General features: G+C 57.5%; 1 protein-coding gene and 2 non-coding genes across 9 annotated transcripts in view; 1 reads left to right on the top strand and 2 right to left on the bottom strand.

Moving 5' to 3' along the window:
• DPP9 (dipeptidyl peptidase 9) overlaps window positions 1-17,258 on the bottom strand; it is a 43,030-nt gene extending 25,772 nt beyond the window's left edge. For 2 of the 7 annotated variants that reach the window (XM_038567712.1, XM_038567713.1), the window contains exons 1-8: window positions 17,145-17,258; window positions 16,219-16,270; window positions 13,781-13,871; window positions 9,744-9,997; window positions 4,557-4,669; window positions 3,182-3,355; window positions 2,929-3,097; window positions 2,128-2,241 (exon numbers count right to left, since the gene is read on the bottom strand). In XM_038567712.1, the coding sequence (XP_038423640.1) occupies window positions 2,128-2,241; window positions 2,929-3,097; window positions 3,182-3,355; window positions 4,557-4,669; window positions 9,744-9,997; window positions 13,781-13,836 (880 nt within the window). In that variant the 5' untranslated portion in view covers window positions 13,837-13,871; window positions 16,219-16,270; window positions 17,145-17,258. Of the gene's footprint in view, window positions 1-2,127; window positions 2,242-2,928; window positions 3,098-3,181; window positions 3,356-4,556; window positions 4,670-9,743; window positions 9,998-10,801; window positions 10,915-13,780; window positions 13,872-14,308; window positions 14,455-16,004; window positions 16,125-16,218; window positions 16,271-16,513; window positions 16,533-17,144 lie in introns of those variants that run through there. The other 5 variants (XM_038567709.1, XM_038567706.1, XM_038567707.1 and 2 more) reach the window with 5 other exon arrangements.
• Window positions 17,259-17,568: 310 nt separating this feature from the next.
• TRNAG-UCC lies at window positions 17,569-17,640 on the top strand. The gene has a single exon. It is a non-coding gene; the product is annotated as a tRNA-Gly (tRNA).
• Window positions 17,641-17,802: 162 nt separating this feature from the next.
• TRNAV-CAC lies at window positions 17,803-17,875 on the bottom strand. Its single transcript has one exon. It is a non-coding gene; the product is annotated as a tRNA-Val (tRNA).
• Between the last annotated feature and the right edge of the window lie 207 nt (window positions 17,876-18,082).

Raw genomic sequence — 18,082 nt, 5'->3', positions numbered from 1 at the left:
GGGACCGGCTGCTCAAACCCAGTGCCCAGGACTGCTGTGTCCATCCGCTCCGCATGGAGGATTCCTGGGCCTCAAACTTTGGCAACCAGCAAGAACATTCTTGGGTTGCCATGGTCTAAGAAAAGCCATGTTCCTCCATGTTCCTCCACAGCACAGGAGGTGACAGTGGGTGTAAGGCCTGGGAGAGGGCCACACCGGAGGGTTGATGGTGGCAGCATTCAGGGGGTGGGGGTGCGGCTTCCTAATAGGGCTTTTTGAGCCACACCAGCATTGGGAGAAAGGACCTTTGAGATCATCTAGGCCATTGGATCTCAAGCAGGGCCATCCTGTGTGGTTGTCAGAATTCAAGTGACACATCAAGCAGAGGTCAGGGACGCTGCTCCACACCCCACAGCACCCCGGACGGCCCCCAGCAGACAATGATACAGTCCCGTTGTCCAGAGTATTAAGGGAGAGACTTCCTGCTCTTGGCCAATGACCTCCTTCTATTGACCAGGACGAAGAAGCCACATGATTCAGGACTGCAGGGCACCACAGATAAATGACCTGACCCGGGGCCCTAGTTCCAGAGGCATAGGCCATAGGGGCACACACAGCATGGCAGTGCAATGAAGACCCTGGGCCAGCCAGAAGGACAGGTCACAGTGTTCTGTCCCATAACAGGCAAGCCGGCCTGGCCCTCAGAAGGATGGACAGGCCTCAGGTGCCTCTCCCATGCTGGCGACCCCTCTTTTTCCTAGGAGCCGACTTCAGTGTATGGTGCTGGCTTCTTTACAGCACAGGATTTAGTGTTTCAATTCTCTTGACGGTTAAGAACTCTAAAGTCTTCCTTTTATGTCAATTTAAGGACTAGGTGGCCGAACTAAAGGTAACAGTGCACAGCAGAGAGGGTTGACAGTGGAGGTCGCAGCCTGGTGCCCAGGAAGCACAGCTGTCACTGCCGTGTGCTTTGCCAAAGCTCACTGAAGCATGAAGACCCACAGAAAAATCAATTAGCACAAGAGGGTCTGATGCTACCGGCACAGGCCAGAAACAAGTCCCCCACCCTTAGAAGATGGGTTTGGCTTGACTAAATGCCAGAAGAGATGAGACAACCACATAGTATGCAGGCAGAGAGACAGAGATACAAAAGGACCCACTGATCTGGCTTCTTCCATAAACTGTTGACAAAACTCATCAAGAATTAAGCCATGTGTAGCTTCAACTCAGCTCTCTTGTAGCTGGAACTTTCTCCATGACAGGATTCATGATCTTCGGCACTGCTGACATTTGGGGCCAGATTGTGCTTTGTGGGCAGGGCCAACCTGGCCACAATAGGATGCTGAGCAGCACCCCTGGTTCTTCTCCACTCCATATCAGTAGCTTCCCAGTTGTGACAGCCACAAATGTCCCCAGACTTCACCCAGTGCCTGCTGGGAGCAGAACTGTCCCTGGTTAAGAACCACTGAGAAACACCCAGAAGGTCAGAACATATACACAAAGATGTTCGTTGTGGCACTGTTTACAACACAAAGCAAAACCAAAACGAAAATCCAGAAACAACCAAAGCATCCATCAGGATGGAACTAGTTAAACAAACTGTGGTCCATCCACACCCCAGGGTTCTAGTGGCATCAGAGTTCCCTGTGTGCTGACTGCAATGCACTGAAGGTTCATGCCCCCCAAATTCAAAGGTCAAATCCTGTCCCAAGGTGATGGTATGGGCAGGCAGGGCCTCTGGGAAGGGCTTAGATCATGAGGGTGGAGCCCCATGAATGGGATGAGCGCCCTTATGAGAGAGTAAGCACACAGGGAAAGGACTGTGGTCCATGAACCAGGAAGCAGGGTCTCAACAGATACTGAATCTCTGGTGCCTTGGCCTTGGATTTTTGGCCTCCAGAATCAGGAGAAATAAATGTCTGTTGCTTATCAGCCATTCGGGTCTGTGGTGTCCTGCCATAGCAGCCTAAATGGCTTGGAACACTAATATCGATAGAAAGGCTGCTGAAGTTTGTTTCAAATAAAAAGAGGAAAGAGCAGAAAAGCAGGTAGACTATAGCTCTGTTAATAAGAAGAACACACACACACACACACACACACACAAAAGAACACAGGTGAATATGCTTTCATAAATACAAAGGTGCCTACCCTCCCAGGAGGCCGCAGGGCACCACCAGTAGCCAGTGAAGCGGTCAAATTCCTCCTGGATGACAAAGGTGGCCACGCCTGCAGACCTGGGGTCATCAAGGACACTGGGTGAACCTGGATGGGGAGAGCACCAGGTTGGGTGAGGAACAAAGTGCAGAGCAGGCCTTCACCCCCAAGCACTATAGACATTCAAGGCTGGAACATCCTATAGGTGAGGGGGTCTGGTGCTCTGAGGGATTGACCCACATTCCTGGCCCCCACCCATTCGATGCCAGGAACAACCTCAAGCAGTCAAGGCAGCTAACATCTCTGGATGTGGCCAGCGTCTGAGCTACCTGGGCCGAGCAGCTCAAGTTTAGAGAGAGGGCCCTGGGGCTGTGGGATAGGATGGGGGACATGTGGAGGCCACAGCCCGTGGAAAGCTCCACCACACAGGGAATGTGGAAAACCCAGGGAGCACGTGAGGTCTGAGTTGGACCAGGCAGAGTGAAACAGGAGGGTGTGTCAGGGGGAAGGGCCTGAATGAGCAGAGAGACAGAACAAGTGGCTGGTGGGAAGACAGGCCACCGTGGCCGACTCGTGTAGAGGAAGCCCTAAGCCAGGCAGCTGGAGTTCCTGTGGGGCTGGCACAGGCCACCGTAGGACCACATGGCAAATCGTGCCAGCAGAGACCAAGAAACTGTCCACTGCTCGGGGGTAATGGAGCAGGGATGAGGGCCTCTCTAGGAGCTATGCTGGTGGCTCTGATGGCCGTTCACAAGAATGGCTGCGATAGGAGCGTGGCTCCCTGCTTGGCCTCACCTCTGTGGCAAAACGTCAGCCGCCGCTCTTCGCCGGTCTCGATGTTGGCCACCCACAGGTCATTGCTGTTGATGAAGGAGAAGAAGGCAGGGTCGGCAGGGCAGATCTTGGGGTCCATCCGGGGCCCGGTGCACTGGGTCTTGATCTCCAGGGGTTTCATGGGGGACACCTGGGGACACAGAGGCCTGGCTCAGGGGACAGGTGGCTGCCCGGCTGCCCACCCCCTCCCACTCAGCCAGTGACCAGGGCTCACCATGAAGCCATTCTTGCCCCCATCGCGACAGTGGAAGAGGCTATTGCTGGCCTGGAAGAGGAAGAGCCCGCTCTCGCTGTGGAAGTCATAGGAGGTGATGCCGAAGACCCCCAAGCGTTTCCGCTCCCGAAGGAGCTCCTCTTCCCGGGAGTAGACCCCATGGTGGGGAGTGGCCTGTGGACACACAGGGACGGGTGCTGTGTTAGCAGTGCAGCCAGGGACCCATACCCTGAGCATAAACCCTCCGGCCTGGGCATTCCTGGGCAGTGTCTGCCAATTTGCCTGTGGTCCATACTAGAGAGAACTTTCTGGGGAGCAGACCTGTTCCAGGGAGCTCCCAGGTGGCCGCAGTGGGCCTGATCCTGGAGGCCATGAGGGTGCTCAGTGGGGGGGTGACAGGGCTGGCTGACAGGTTCTGGGCTCACCGGAGAGGTCTTCCTCTCTTGGCCCATCTCTGGGCTTGCTCACATCCACGTTTCTCCACAGAGCCTCTCCAAGCCTGTCCCCTACCCACCGGCACGGAGGGCTCCCCAAGGAGTACTGTCTCCTGGTCCCCAGCACCAATCCCACAGACCCCTTCCCTCCTGCCCTGATCACCATCCCGTCCAGCCAGAACTTCCGGTGAAACTGCTCACCGGCACTCATTCCTGCTTTCTGCACATGGGGCACAGGGCAAATTCAGGACCACCTAACCACCCAAACACCTAACACTGGGGGGTCTGGGCGTGTAGACTACTGTGGACACCACACAGCCTCCCTGAGAATTCTGAATTCGACGTGGAGATGCAAGGAATGTTAACAGCATGAAACGCATTTCTTAAAAGCAGAACCTAAAGCACAATGAACCCCATGCTTGGTCGGCTTGGGGCCTACCAGGGATGGCAGAAATGAGAGCTGTCATACGGCGCAGAAAAATCCAGAATGTGCCACTACCCGTCCACCACCCCGTACTGTCACACTGCTTTTACGACCAAAAAGAAGTCAACAGAAATGGACGCAAGAGGCCCCCTTGTCCCTCACCAGCCATCTTTTCCCCCCCAGGTGAGCTGACTTTGGATGATGTTAATTATTAGCCCAGACCCCATTAATGGGCCTCGGCCTGGGGTTGGTTCCAAGTCTTTGGTGAGGCATCGAAAAGGAAGAGATGCTTCTGATAAGAGCTCTTATCAGAGCGCACACTCTTGGGCTTGAGTGGGGGGGGGGGGGCCCACACTCGTCTCCACAGGCTCTGCGCTACCTGCCAGGCTGGAGCTGCTCGGGGGCTGAGGGCCCACAGAAATGTGTGTGGCCTGGCAGCCTGGCCCTGTGCCGGCGTCCTCAGCCATGGGTGGGGCCCAGGGCAGCTCCTGCCGGAGCCCTGTAACATGCGGCTCACCTGGAAGTGATCCAGCATCTGCTTCCAGGACAGGAGCAGCAGGGCCTCTTTCCGGACCTTCCTGGGAATCTCCGAGTAGAGGAGGGAGTTCTCGCGGCTGCCATAAGGCATCCCTTGGGGGGAAGAGAGAAGAACCAGAATGGGGGACCTGGCCCAGGACAGGGAGAGGGTCTGGGGTAAGGGCCGGCCTCAGGCCAGGACCCTGGCTCCCCATGGCAGGGCCTGGCTGGTTCCACTTCGACCCTGTCCTCCCCGCGCATCCTGGCGGCATGCCCCTCCCCACGCACACTCCAACTCTGGGTGCAAGTATGTTAGCAACAGTAACGGGGTCTTCTAGCCCTGAGATGTCTGGACGGATACCTTGCCCAAAGTTACTACAGAAACAGCATGTAAGAGAACAAAGGGGAGGCCAGTGAAACCCACCTCTCAACGGGTGAGGCTCGGGTCTCAGGTGTCCTCTGTTAGAGGCTTTTCTGGAGGCCACAGACTGACACAGGGTCAGAGTCAAAGCAAACGTATGCAAGGGAGCCAGGAACTGTGTGTCTGAGCAGCCCTGCCGGCCCCACCCACTCCAGGTCAGGAGCACCTGAGTGGTGACAACCACACGTGTCCCCAGACCCCATCCGCCAATCTAAGGTAACCCTGTAGGAGAGGACAGGAGCTGCCTAGTGAGGATTCTGCGTGAACGCAGTGGGCAGGAGACAGAGAGCGCGACCCACGGCGCCCAGGACGCATCACTCGAAGAGACCTAGGCCTGTCTTGGTAGCAAATGGCCATTTCTCACATTATTCCCTCTCTCGGGTGCAACTTATCATCAAAGCTGCTGCTGCGTTCTTTGTGGCAAATAAACTTTTCCAACCACCAGTGTTTTCAACTCGACGGACGACGGCAGGGCTGCTGTTCACAGGTAAACAATGGACTATAGATGCCCCCAGTCCTGAGTTCCCCTGGGAAGAAGACTCGATGGGGCGCTGGCCTCTCTTCAGGCCCGCCTCCCCTATGCTCTCGCTCTTATGAGTGGGGGACAGGGAGACCCCAAGCTCGGTGCCTCTAGGGCTGGGGCTTGACAGGTAATGTCTGTTCCCTTTCCAGTCATCTCAACAGGCCGCCTCTCGACACAGCAATCCACACGGGTTTTCCACTTACAACAACACTGGTGAAGTAATTAGTAAAAGATCATATCTAAAGGAATATATGTTAATAAGATTTCCTTTGAAAACCTTTTTAAGGAAAAACGCAGAGGTAATGTAAATGTGCGGGTGGGCAACACTTGGGATTCCATGTCTAGGGACCCTGGACACTGTGGAGTCCCACTCTCTCACCCCAGCTAGAGGCACCAGCGTGACACTGCCTGTCCAGACTGCCCACGGGGCGTTCTTCCTTCTGAAGTTCATACAACAAATGGGGACGGGAATCTTGCAGTGCATGATCCCATTTATGTGCAATGTCCAGAACAGGCAACTTCAGAGAGACAGCACACGGACTCATGGTTGCCAGAAGCTGGGGGTGGGGGGAGAGGGACGATGCCTAATGGGTCTGGAATTTCTTTCTGGGGCGATCGAACGTTCTGGAATTAGTGAAAGTTCGACGACGACATGCATATACGAGAAACCCGAGTTGTCCACCTTTGAAAGAGTTTTAGGGTATGTGAATTAGACCTCGTTAAAGAACATTGTCATGGGGCAGTGTGGAAGGCTGGGAGGAGCTGCTGGCTGTCTGCAATACAGCAGTGTGAGCCCCTGTCCTCGGAACTCTCTGGGAGAGCCAGGGTTTTCCAAACAGGAAGTCAACAGTGTGGCCTTGCCAAGGACATTGGAGCCACATCCTCTGCCCAGCAGATTAGTAAGTGATGGCACCAAATGGCACAAACCAGAACATTCCCTGTGTTGCCCTGGCACCTGTGATGGCCAGTGACACTGGGCATGTGAGCCTAGGCTCTGACTTCTACTGTCCCTGCCTCTCCCCTGCTTTCCCTGACTAGCTCCACCCCAGCACTGGGAACAGCACCCCGACCCCCAACATCCAGCAGTGTGACAGGCGGCCTGGGTCTGCACAAGCACCATTTCTGTACCTGAGTCCTGTGGCCTCACGAAGCAGCCCGATGAGCACGTGACCTGCACTGGGCCTGGGCTCTCCTCTATGTCGTGAGGACACAGAGGCCTCTCTTCCTTCTCAGGGATTCCCCAAGTTGTCCCAGAGGCCTCTGTCCTACACGAGACACCCATTTGCAGGGGGATAAGCAAACCCACAAGGAACAGGGGAGCTGCAGTCTGAGCCCTGGAACCGGAGCTGCCACAGTCCAATCTTCCTGGCCACAGAAGCCGGCACATTCCCCTCTGTCCGTTTCTTCTGCATTGGACTTCATCGCACACATCTGAAAGGGCCTTCCCTGAGACCAGGGTGACTGGCTCCCTGTGCACAAAGTGGCAAGCCTGGTGCCCACGGAGGAGGCAGGGGCTCCCAGGGGAAGCAGAGGGGGCAGGCTGCACACTGGGCATGGCCCAAGGAGGCTGTTTCCATTCCATCCATAAACATCAGCTGGCTGCCAGGATTCCCCTGGGCGCTACACCAGCATAAAGACCTGTCATAAATACTTGGGGGCTTCAGGGATGTTTGTCCCAAGAACTTAGACACAAAGTGGAGCTTGAAGGTACCCCGAAGGTACTAAGTGATACAGATGGATTAGCTCAAGGGTAAGAAATGTCACCCCCAGAGAGGTAGGATGGCTCTGAGATGTCCTAGGAAGGTCCTGGGGTCTCTGCCAAGTCCAGAGCCCTTGGCTAGAGCTGACCCCTCCCCATTGCAGACTGCAGGGACCTACTCACCCCAACCCCAGCCACATGCACAGGCTGCAGACAAGCAGACATTGAATCCACCTGGTTCCCTCTCCCAGACATTCAGAGAGAGCTCATCCATTTCTGCTGGTTGCCGGAACCTGAAATGGGTAACCCTGGGAACATGGCAGTGGGAGGCAGGTGGGCAGGGGGCCTACATGAAGGAGACCACATGCAGAGCAGACGCCCAAGCCCCATGAATCTCCAGGTTCTCAGGGTCATGACACGAGGCCCAGGTGACTCCCTGGCACACCCCCGTGTCCTTCATATGAGGTGTCCCTAGTGGCTCAAACTAGCTCAGAGGTTTCTGTGGTTGGCTAAAAAGTGGCCCTCAAGTGCTCAGGTCCTAATCCCCAGAGCATGACTATGTTATCTTCTGCAGCAAGAGGGACTTTGCAGGGGGAATTAAGTTTGGGATCTGGAGTTGGGGAGAGTAACCTGGATTTTTCAGGTGAACCTGGAATGGAATCATGTGTCCCTCTAAGGGAGGCAGAGAGAGCTTTCAGACACACGGAAGGGGGGCCATGTGGCCCCAGCGACAAAGATGGCAGTGACACAGCCACTAGCCAAGGAGCGCTGGCAGCCACCAGAACTCGGAAGAGGCAAGGAACCAATTTTCCCCTAAAGCCTCTGGAGGGAGCTCAGTGCAGCCCTGCTGACATCTTGATTTTGGCCGGGAAAACTGATTTTGGACTTCTAGCCTCAGGAACTATGACAGAACACGTTTCTGTTGTCTTAAGCCACCCAAGTCGGTGGTGATTTGTGACAGTAGTAGCCCCAGGAAACTCTGGCAGGGGAAACAACTCCTGGTGTTGGATCACAGTACACAAGTACCCTGCCCAGGACAGCAGCCTGAGCTTGAGTTGGTGAGGGGTCCAAAGCTGTGCTAAGGGTCACAGGATTGTGGGGAAGACCAAAGCCGCAGCCACCAGTTCACGTGCCCTGGCCGCTGTGACCCCAGGAGCCACGCCCCTCCAGGTAAAAGACACCCCCCCCCCCCCCCCCCCCCCCCCCCCCCCCCCGGCCGCCAAACTCTTCTCTGTACAGTATTTTCAGCTTTGGGGGCCGTATGACCTCCGTTGTGACTACGCTCGGAAGCAGCCCTAGAAGGTACAGAAATGAACAGGTGTGGCTGGGTACCAGTAAAACTGGATTTCCGGAACAGACTATTGCCTGCTGAGCCTGTTGTTCTAGACCACTGCTCTTCTAACACCGTGGTCACCAAACCACCATGTGGTTTCCACGTGCATCTCTATGAAGAGAGTTGCTGCATCAGCTCTGGGGAGAGCCAGCCGGCATCCACGGTGGTCACTGCCAGGGCCCTCAGCGGGGGTCGGCCCTGGGCAGAGAACAACCTTCGGTCACAGGTGTGTGCCACCCCTCATTCAACACCGATGCAAGGCCTGGCCACCGCCAGCATCGTGCCGGGGCTATGGGTCTTCAGAGGCCGACCGGGCCCTGAATATCGGGTTGAGAGCTGAGGCTGCAGACCTGCCCTGGGTCACCAGTCGTGTCATGCTGCTCCCAAAGGAACATGCTCAGCACTGTTCCTGTGGGCCCTGTCAGACCCTCAGGCAAAATAAGGCAACGCCCTTCGCTTGCTCAATAACTAGGTATTCGCTGTCCACCTACCAGGAGCCAGGCCCACGTGAAGCTCACAGGGCCCTGAGGCTCTCACCACGCCGGCAGGGAGCACAAGCCTGCAATTGACTGCAGGTGGTGTAGAAATTTCTGCTCACAAGGCGCATACCACAGACGGAAGTCACCAGTAGTTCACTGGCTTATCCAGATATCTAGGGCGGGGATGGCACCATGTGGCCAGCCACCCTCTGGTGTTAAACCACAGCACACACAGTACACAATCGTGGCACCTTTCCCTTGAGCCTCGGGATCCTTCTTAGCACGTCAGCCCAAGGCGAGGACTTACCTGTGACTCCCAGTGCTAGGAGTCGTCATTCATTGATCCAACCCGGCCCTGCCCTGCCTTGCCCAGATGGTGGGGAAATGACTCAGGGGGGCAGGCCCAAGCCACCTGGTACTGGAGACAGTGTCAGCAACCCCCCTTCCCCCCTTCCCCCCTCCCCCCACAGCACTGCTGCAACAGTGGGCCGCCCTCTGCTCCGCTCACCTGCACTCCTAACCCCCACAGGGCACCTTGTGCCAGACCTTCCCTGTAAACAGATGTCCCCATGGGTGGCGTGGCCTCATGGGACAGTTTGCCCTGGGCCGGGCCCATCTTTTTGGACCTTCTAATAGAACCAGCTGGCCTCTGGAGACAAGAGAACTTAGTGTCCCAGAAACCCTGCCACGGTCAAGGGGGCCGACCAGGCCTGAGGGCACCTGGGGGGCTTACCCAGGTAGTAGAGGCGGTGGGAGTGGGGGCTCGACTCGTCCGTCTTCTGCACAAACTGGAAGTCGTGTGGAGCCTTGTTGACAATCAGGCCTGAGTTCTTGCGGCTGCCGTGGATGATGTTCCGGAGCCCGTCCCACGAGTGCTTCTGCACCTGGAAGCGGGATGCCGGGTCCTCCATCTCGACGGTGTCACCCCGGTCGGACACTGGTGCCCCTGTAGCCATGCTCTCTGTCCCCTCGGAATTCAGCGAGAAGCTACGAGTGGGAGGGGAGAGCGTGGGAAGAGGATGATACCCAAGTTTCCCTTACAAGCTGCCCCCTCATCAGACACTCCTGACCTCCCTGAGATGAGCTCCTCCCCCATGCAACTCTCCCAGTCCCCCTAAATATGTCCCAAATTATTCCATTTCTTTCCACCACCATCAACACTTCTAAGATCCAAGCCACTGCCACCTCTGATCGCAACAGTCTCACAAACAGACCCCACACATCCACTGCAAATCTGAACCTACTGTTTAACGCTCTTCCTTGGTTTTCCACAGCCCCTGGGGTAAAAACCAGTCCCTGTCACGGCCTTCAAGGCTCTCTGTCCTCTGATCCCTGCCAACTTCTTGAACCTCAACCTCCCACCCTTTATCAGTCCTCCAGCCAAAATGGCCTTCTCTCAGCTCCTCAAAACAGGCCAGACTCCTTCCCACACCAGGGCCTTTGCATGTGCTACTTCTGTTGCCTGAAACATTTTCCTCTCACTTTGCTTGACTAACTTCTAATCAGATCCTAGTGTAAGTATCTGTTGGGTCGTCAGAAACCTTCAATGACCATCTGCTCTGAGGCCGGTCTCTCCAACAGTCTATCACTCTCTCTCTCTCACACACACACACACTGCCCATCGTCCCTGCCCTCAGAGCACTCATCACAACAGCTGTTTGTTGATCGCCTGTCCCACTCACGGCAGTGTCCCTAAAACCTCATGAGGTCTCTGTCCAGCTGCCAGCAGGCATCCCACAGAGGGCTGTGGAGTGACCATCTTGCATTAACCCGCTGGGAGACACAACTCACATGCAAAGAACTGAGCATAAGGAATGAATTGGCAAAGCTCGTCACTCCAGGCCATCCAGCTTGGGTCCAGCAGGGGAAACTCTCGTGTCCCACCAAAGGGGCTCAGAGAAACAGGCAGCTGTGCACAGGCAATGTGAGAACCCCAGAGAAGGGGATGGATGCCCCTCAAGACAGCCCCTCTCTTCTCAGCCCCTGCGCAGCTATGGCCAAGGCTCCCTCCCTCCCTCCCTTCTCCCACCCTTGCTGTTCAGCACATTTCCTGACCAGACTGGACTGGCCAGGCAAATATTTGTTTTAGGGAAATCTAAACACAGCCACAGTGACCCAGTTCTGGAGCACCCGGGGTCTCTAGTGAGGCCTGCCAAAGTGAGCAGGGCAGCCTCCCCTTCCTCCGTGGGCATCAAAGGCACTAAGGCCTTGCTGGATGCTGGGACTCCTTGCGCTCTGGAATTAGCGGCTTTGCTCCAGGATTAGTGGCTTTGCTTTGCGGGTGGAGTTCGGGGTTCGCTGGTCAGAAGTGGGAGTTGCTACTGCGAGACCCAGGGGCAGGGACAGCACAAGCCAAGGGCTTTAGAGAAGCACCAGGCAGAGCTGTGCCCTCCCTTCCCAGAAGACCTTGCCCCTGCCAGTAAGTCACCCCGCCCCCCACCAAGTCACTACCATTAGAGACAGACCCCTGCCTGCTGCTTCAAGAGGCAATGGGAGAGAGACACTTCTGAGAATGGCCTCTGTGGGCCGATTTTCAGAGTCCCCTTTCCAACTCGACCCAGCATCAGATGAGTGGCAGAAATGCCTCCCTTGCTCAGTCCTATGTGACCCAGCCAGGTTGGGGGAGAGGGGTGCGGGGGAGTACACAGCAAGCCGAGGGTTCTTGCCCCCCAGCCACAGAAAGTGCATTCAGTTCAGTACTTCCTACAGTGGCTTTGAAGACACAGATCACAGGCCATCGGAGCTTTCAGGGCCCTCGGGTCCCCTAAGCCAAACCAGAGAAGACAGGAGACTAACGTTGCGTCCTGGCCCACTGCAGGGCTGTGGTTTACCTCCAGGGCAGTGCGGGGCACAGGCAGTGTCAGGCAAGGGCCAGGGCAGGGGCTGGGGCTGGGGGCAGGGCCAGGGCTGGCTGAGTGCTGCAGAACCCACATGGCTCGGAGCACTACTGGCAACAAGCCCAGAAAACCAGGCCAGGGGACTCCTCTAACAGGCCCAGCCCACCTCTCCCCCCTCAACCCCGAAGCTGCTGCCACAATTCAAGCCTTGCTCACAGCAGAAAAACAGATCATGACCTTGAGGGTTCCCAAAGGGACCCCATAAGCTAAGAGCCTAGCAGAAGCACTCACAAAATCATGTGGCTAATTTCCATAGCAAAGAACAATAAAAAAGATCTTGCCTCTGGTCACTGCAGAGAGCCCAAGGAGCAAAAATATGATCCAGGAGATGAGAAATGAAATGAAACATCGGGAGAAACTTCTAGGAAATCTTCTAGATGCGGCCAGGCAGCCTGAGCTCCCAGACAGGTCAAGGCTTGGTGCTATGCCCTGGTCCTCCAATCACCTCTCTGTTCCCCCAGAAGCAGAGAGAGACCACAAAGGAGGTGGCACGCGATGAGGAAGAGATTAAGTAAACGCTGCCCTTCCCGTCCTACCCCAGGCAGTGCTGGGCTTCTCCACTCAAGAGTTTACACAGCTGGGGAAATGAAAGTGGATTCCAAGCTACTTAGGCCAGGTCCACTGCCACTCTCCTTCTGCCAGTCAGCAAGATACCTCGCAGACCACGAGGCCACTAGCAAGCAGCCCGGGACCTCCAGTGCAGTCACGGTCAGGGCCCGAGGGGAGTTCTGTGATCTGTAAGCTGCTGCTCCAATAGCCAGGACCACTGGTCCCCCGAGGTGTCCACCAGAGACCCAAGCGGGGCCTGTGACGAGGGAAGCAGGCAGAAAGCAAGAAGGAACAGCAGAGCTCAGTGTTGGCTGCAGGTCTGGGAGCGTTTGGCTGACCGCAGGGAGTGATAAGCCAGGAAGGAAGGCAGGCGCTAAGGAGGTGAGGGGCGGGGGCCTACTGCACTCCAGGGAGGAAATGCCCGAGTGCCCCGCAGGTGGGGGTTCCCCGGAAACAAAAGGCCAGCCTCTGCCCTACAAGGGCTGCCCTTGGCACCACCTGGGCCTCCTGAGGTCGCAACCAGCCTCACAGACTTGGTGTGCAGCCCAGCCTGGCCCACTGGGGACCTAAGGCACGCAACAAGCGGGACTCGGGTCTCCCTCGCTAAGTAACCTCCTAATGCATTTACCCACCAGACACTGGGAGCGTGTGTCTGGGAAATGAATCACTGTGCTCAGTATCACACTTGTCTTCCAGAACCTCTTTTAATGCCCTTCCTGCCTGTCTGATGGCTTGTACTTGCTAAAAGCAAATGACGCCAGGAGTAGTAGACCCTGGCAGTGCAGCAGGTGGGCTCAGCGGAGGACCTGCTACGGTCTTCACCGGGCCTCAGGTGCACAAGTGTGACTACTTCCCACTGCAACCTTGACAGGTGAGCTCAGGGGTCAGCCGCATTTGGGAGGCTGGAAAGCAGGCTCAGCATCACCCCCACAAGGAAGCGGAGGGGAGTCCACATCTGTTGGACCCGAAAGCCACATCCTAAGCACCAGGTCAGGGGTTCTCAGCTAGGGCTGATCCTGCCTGAGAGGACACCGGGCAGTGTCTGGGGTAAGGCTGGCATTGATGGGGTGGAGCCAGGGGTGCTGCTCATCCCCACCAGTGCCCAGGAGGGCCCCCATGGAGAATGACTTGACCCCATGTCAGCAGTGACCAGGCCGAGAAACCCTGCACTAGCCCACACTGCCTCCTCATGCAAAACAGCCAGAACAGAGTCGGGGAAACACGGAAAGGGGCGGTGGGGGGGCAGACCTATAACACTGTCAGAAATTTGGGGAACCTCTGCTACATCCCTACAGATCAAGGCTCCCGAGACCACACCCCTTACCTTCTCCAACCTTCTGTGTTCTCGTGATCCAGGCGGAGCTTCTTAACCTTCCGCATTAACCACTCGGCCAACCTCAGGATGGTGGGGGAGCCTGCAAGCAGAGACCCCAGAGCTGCCACTCCCAGTAGTCTGGGAGGGCCCCGTCTCACCCTCCTCCTCCCCTTCCCATTTCTCCAGGCAGCCCCCCATTACTCCAGGGACACCGAATGCCAAGAGCGTTGTGACAAGGCCCTGCCTGGAAATTTGAGAGGGTTGCAGGCATTCGCCAGAAACCTGCATCTTTGTCATGCAGGTGCAGTCCTCCTAAGGCGAGAAGCCCCTGAGAAGAGGGCAGTTTCAAATGACGCCGCCACAGGACTCCAACCTTGGTGCTCACTAGAATCTGAATAATCCCAAGTTCCCCACGGTGGCCACTCTCTGATGGCCTTTCTGACCTCACCTTCTCCCCTTGCCCTTGGCCATGACCTCCAGCCACTGTGGCCTTACTCTCCTTTCCCACCTTTCCCACCTCAGAGCCTTGGCACTCACCAGTTCTGCTGCCTGAGACGCCCTCCCCTGCTTTCTGTACGTCCTGCCTCCTCTTCTCTTCCACGTCCCAGTCGCACCTCTTCAGAGGTTGTTCCTGGCACCCAGTCCAAAGTGGCTGTCCTGTCACCCTCACACACCACCTGGTCCTTTTGTACAGCAGTAAGTCTAAGACAGTGACTCTCAAGGGGGACTACTGTGTTCTCCACCCCACCTCACCCCCGGGGAACACCAGGTGATGTCTGGGGACAACTGTGGTTGTCACAACTGTGGGTGCTCCTGGTATGGAGCGAACCGAGGAGGAGGAACTCTGCATTCTTTATTTGGGGGAAAAAATTGAGTAAGATCCTTAGGCCGTCACTAGGCACTAGAATAAATCCCTGATGGGTCAGATGGTAAACCCCAGCATCTGTGAGTCACCTCCTCTCTCCCTCCCACTTATTTTTTTTTTTTAAATTTTTATTTATTATTTATGATAGTCACACACACACAGAGAGAGAGAGGCAGAGACACAGGCAGAGGGAGAAGCAGGCTCCATGCACCGGGAGCCCGACGTGGGATTCGATCCCGGGTCTCCAGGATCGCGCCCTGGGCCAAAGGGAGGCGCCAAACCGCTGCGCCACCCAGGGATCCCTCTCCCTCCCACTTAGTTCACATATTTAAGTGGTGCAACATCCTAGGACCTCAGAAGGTCAAATGATTATGGAATATAGAGTCTCTTGGGGGTCAACTGAGCCCCCCCCCCCCCCCAACCCAGTAAGTCTCAACCAGGGCTAATTCTACTCCTAGGAGCCATTCCTGGTTGTCACCACTGGGAGGCATGCTACTGGGATGTAGACCAGGGAAGGCTGCTAAGCATCCCACAGGGCACAGGATGCTCACCTCCACTCCCCACTGCAAGGAATGATCTGGCCCCAAACATCGCCAGTGCTGAGGCGGAGAACCCCTGCTCTGGGTGAGTACTCTTCACTGTGATGTCAGCTCTAGGGGGCCAGGCTCACATCTGTCCTGTTCCTTCTGTATCCCCGGAGCCCAGAACCATGCCTGGCACACATGAAGCACTTTGGGTCGAATTAACAAGTCAACAAGTCCCTGCCCTCCCCTGAATGCTGTCTAAAGTCAAAGGGAGCCCTGGCTTTGGTCGGCAACCAAACACCTTCTTGATGAGCCAAGTCCCAGGCAGGCAGGTGCTCAGAGGCTTCAAGAAAAAGAAAGCAGTGTGTGATCCCAGGACTGAGAGGAGAGACAGGAGGCTAAATGTCACCATAAGCAGCACTGGTCTCACTCTCAGGCAAGTGGTGAAAAGAGGGGCTGCGGTTGTCAGAGATGTGGGTTCAAATCCCAGCTCTGCAACTTCTCGTCTCCGTGACCTTGAGAAGCTGCTTAACCTTTTGGTTAAATTGTGCCTCAATTTCCCCTTTTATTAACATGGTCCCTATGTCTTGGGCTGCTATCACAATTCCCAGATGTGGCAGGACCCACGTGACAGCTAGTACTGCCAACGAGACAAGTCACTGAAAGTCCTGCCGCGGGGAGAACTGGACCAGGGCTCCGTTTAGAGCCAGGCTCCCCACCAAATGCTGACTGAGCGCCAGGCACCGAGTCAGGCGTAGGGGAATGCAGCCCCACCTCCGCCAGATCCGGCTACAATCCACATTCCCCCTCCTTTCCCCCACAATCTTCCAGGGGGTGTTCTTACTGGGGCAGCCGGAGGAAGATGCTGGATGGAAAGAACAGTCTCCAGAAAGGGCGCACAAAAGCCACAGCCACTGGCCTGGGTCCCAGCCAACCGCCCGGGGAGGCCAGTGACCTCAGGGTTGTAGAAAACCACTTCCTGCAGCCTTCTGTATCCCGGAGCATGCAAATGAATCCCACCGGCCCACACACCAGCCATCACGGTCACCCCAACTGACCTTCTAAAGGGTCCAGAAAGCCTCCATTCCAGCTGCAGGCGTGGGACAGGACCTGGACAGAACACACAGGCCATTAACGCAGCAGGTTAACGGAAGGGCTGGCTAACAACCGGCTCTCCTTCCACTCGGGAGTCCTGATTGCCCAGCCTGATTCTCTCTCCGTGACCAGGCTCTAGAGACCCCGGGCAGATGGCACTGTGCCCTCCGCATGCCCCGAGCTGCACCTGGGAGAAAAGCCCTCCCATCTGGCCCAGCTCTCCCGGGAACCAGCCAGGGATCGCAGCGCAGCGCAAACCTCCAGGGTTTCAGCCCCAGCTCCTGGAAAGCACGTTGGTTCTTGCCACTGAGACAAGCGACTTCCTCACGTTGGGGGGGGGGGGGGGCGGGGGGACGGGGCACTTCTGACCGCTCAGCTGCAGGCGTGGATGGGGAAGTGCGGGGGCTGGTGTGAAGCTGCGTGGGCAGGAGGCAGGGCGGCTGGACGCGCCCCGGGGCGAAGCTGAGAGCAGGGGCCGAGGGCTGCGCAGGGGCGCGGAGGGGCCGGCAGGACGCAGGTCCGGGAGCGTGTTTGCAGGGGGAGGGGACCTCCGGGGCCCGCGGGGAAGGAGAGCGCCGTGGGTGCGGCCACTCCTGTTAGGGACCCGGGCCAGGTGGCTCGGCCAGCGACGGGGCGAGCCGAGGGGGGCCCGGCCCGCGCCGGGGGCGGGGGCGGGGGGGGGGGGGAAGGGGGCCGACGAGGGCCTGGGGCCGCGGGGAAGCCGGGGCGGGACGGCTGGAGCCCGCGTGCGGTCAGCGGCAGGGCCGGGGCCGAGCGCCCCCGACAGGCCGGTCGACCGCGGGCCCAGGGTCAGGGCTGAGGTGGGGCCGGTCAATGGCGGGTTCGGGGTCGCGGCCGACGCGGGACGGGGCGCGCGGGCGCTGCTCACCGGGCTCGGGGCCGGCGCGGGGCGGCGGCCGGGCTGGGCAGGGCGTCCCGGGGCCGGAGGCGCCTCACACTAGACGCTCCATGCCCGGGACTGCGGCCCCGGAAGTGGCGGGCGCGGGGGCCAGCGGCGGCGGCGGACACGGGGGAGCCGGCGGCTCAGGCCCCTTTGACCCGGAAGTTGAGCGGCCCAGGCGGCGGCCGCCGATTGGCTACCGCCCGGGAGGTACCAAGGGGGTCTGCGGCGCTCGGGGGGGGACGCCCCGGATCGGCTCTCTCGCGGCTGGAAGCTTGGAATTTCCCTGGGGCGGCATCTTCCGGGGCAGGGAGGGACACCGGAGACGGACACCCCCGCAGGGTTTGGTATCGCCCAGGCAGACCCGTCATGCTTCTACTAATAGTGACTAGGAAGCGAGTGCTTCGCCGGAGCGTTGGTGGTATAGTGGTTAGCATAGCTGCCTTCCAAGCAGTTGACCCGGGTTCGATTCCCGGCCAACGCAGACAAGGGCGTTCCTTTTTCTGCTTTCTCTTCACCTAATTATATTTTTCTAATAAAAACGTGTGACGCGCGACAGCTAAAAGCTGCAGCACAGAACCTCGTCTACTAGCCTATGGGCGGGAATAGGCTTTGCAAATCTAGAGAGGAGGGAAAAACGCAAGCGTGTTTCCGCCCGGGATCGAACCGGGGACCTTTCGCGTGTGAGGCGAACGTGATAACCGCTACACTACGGAAACCGGTGGAGGGCGCAGGCTCCGGGGGAGGCTTATAGAGCTCAGAGCGTCTGGGATTCGCGCCCTCCCGGGGCCCTCGGCCTTCCCAGGTGCGCGCTGGAGGCGGCAGCGCGGGCAGGGAGCCCCCCTCGACCCCGAGCGGCGCCCCGATGCACCCCGCTAGCGCGTCAACGTGGGAGACCAGACTTTTCTTTTTTTGAAAGCCAGGAG

Source organism: Canis lupus, chromosome 20 (assembly GCF_011100685.1).
Source record: "Canis lupus familiaris isolate Mischka breed German Shepherd chromosome 20, alternate assembly UU_Cfam_GSD_1.0, whole genome shotgun sequence".
Taxonomy (NCBI): Eukaryota; Metazoa; Chordata; class Mammalia; order Carnivora; family Canidae; genus Canis; species Canis lupus.
This window is presented reverse-complemented; position numbering and strand designations above follow the sequence as displayed.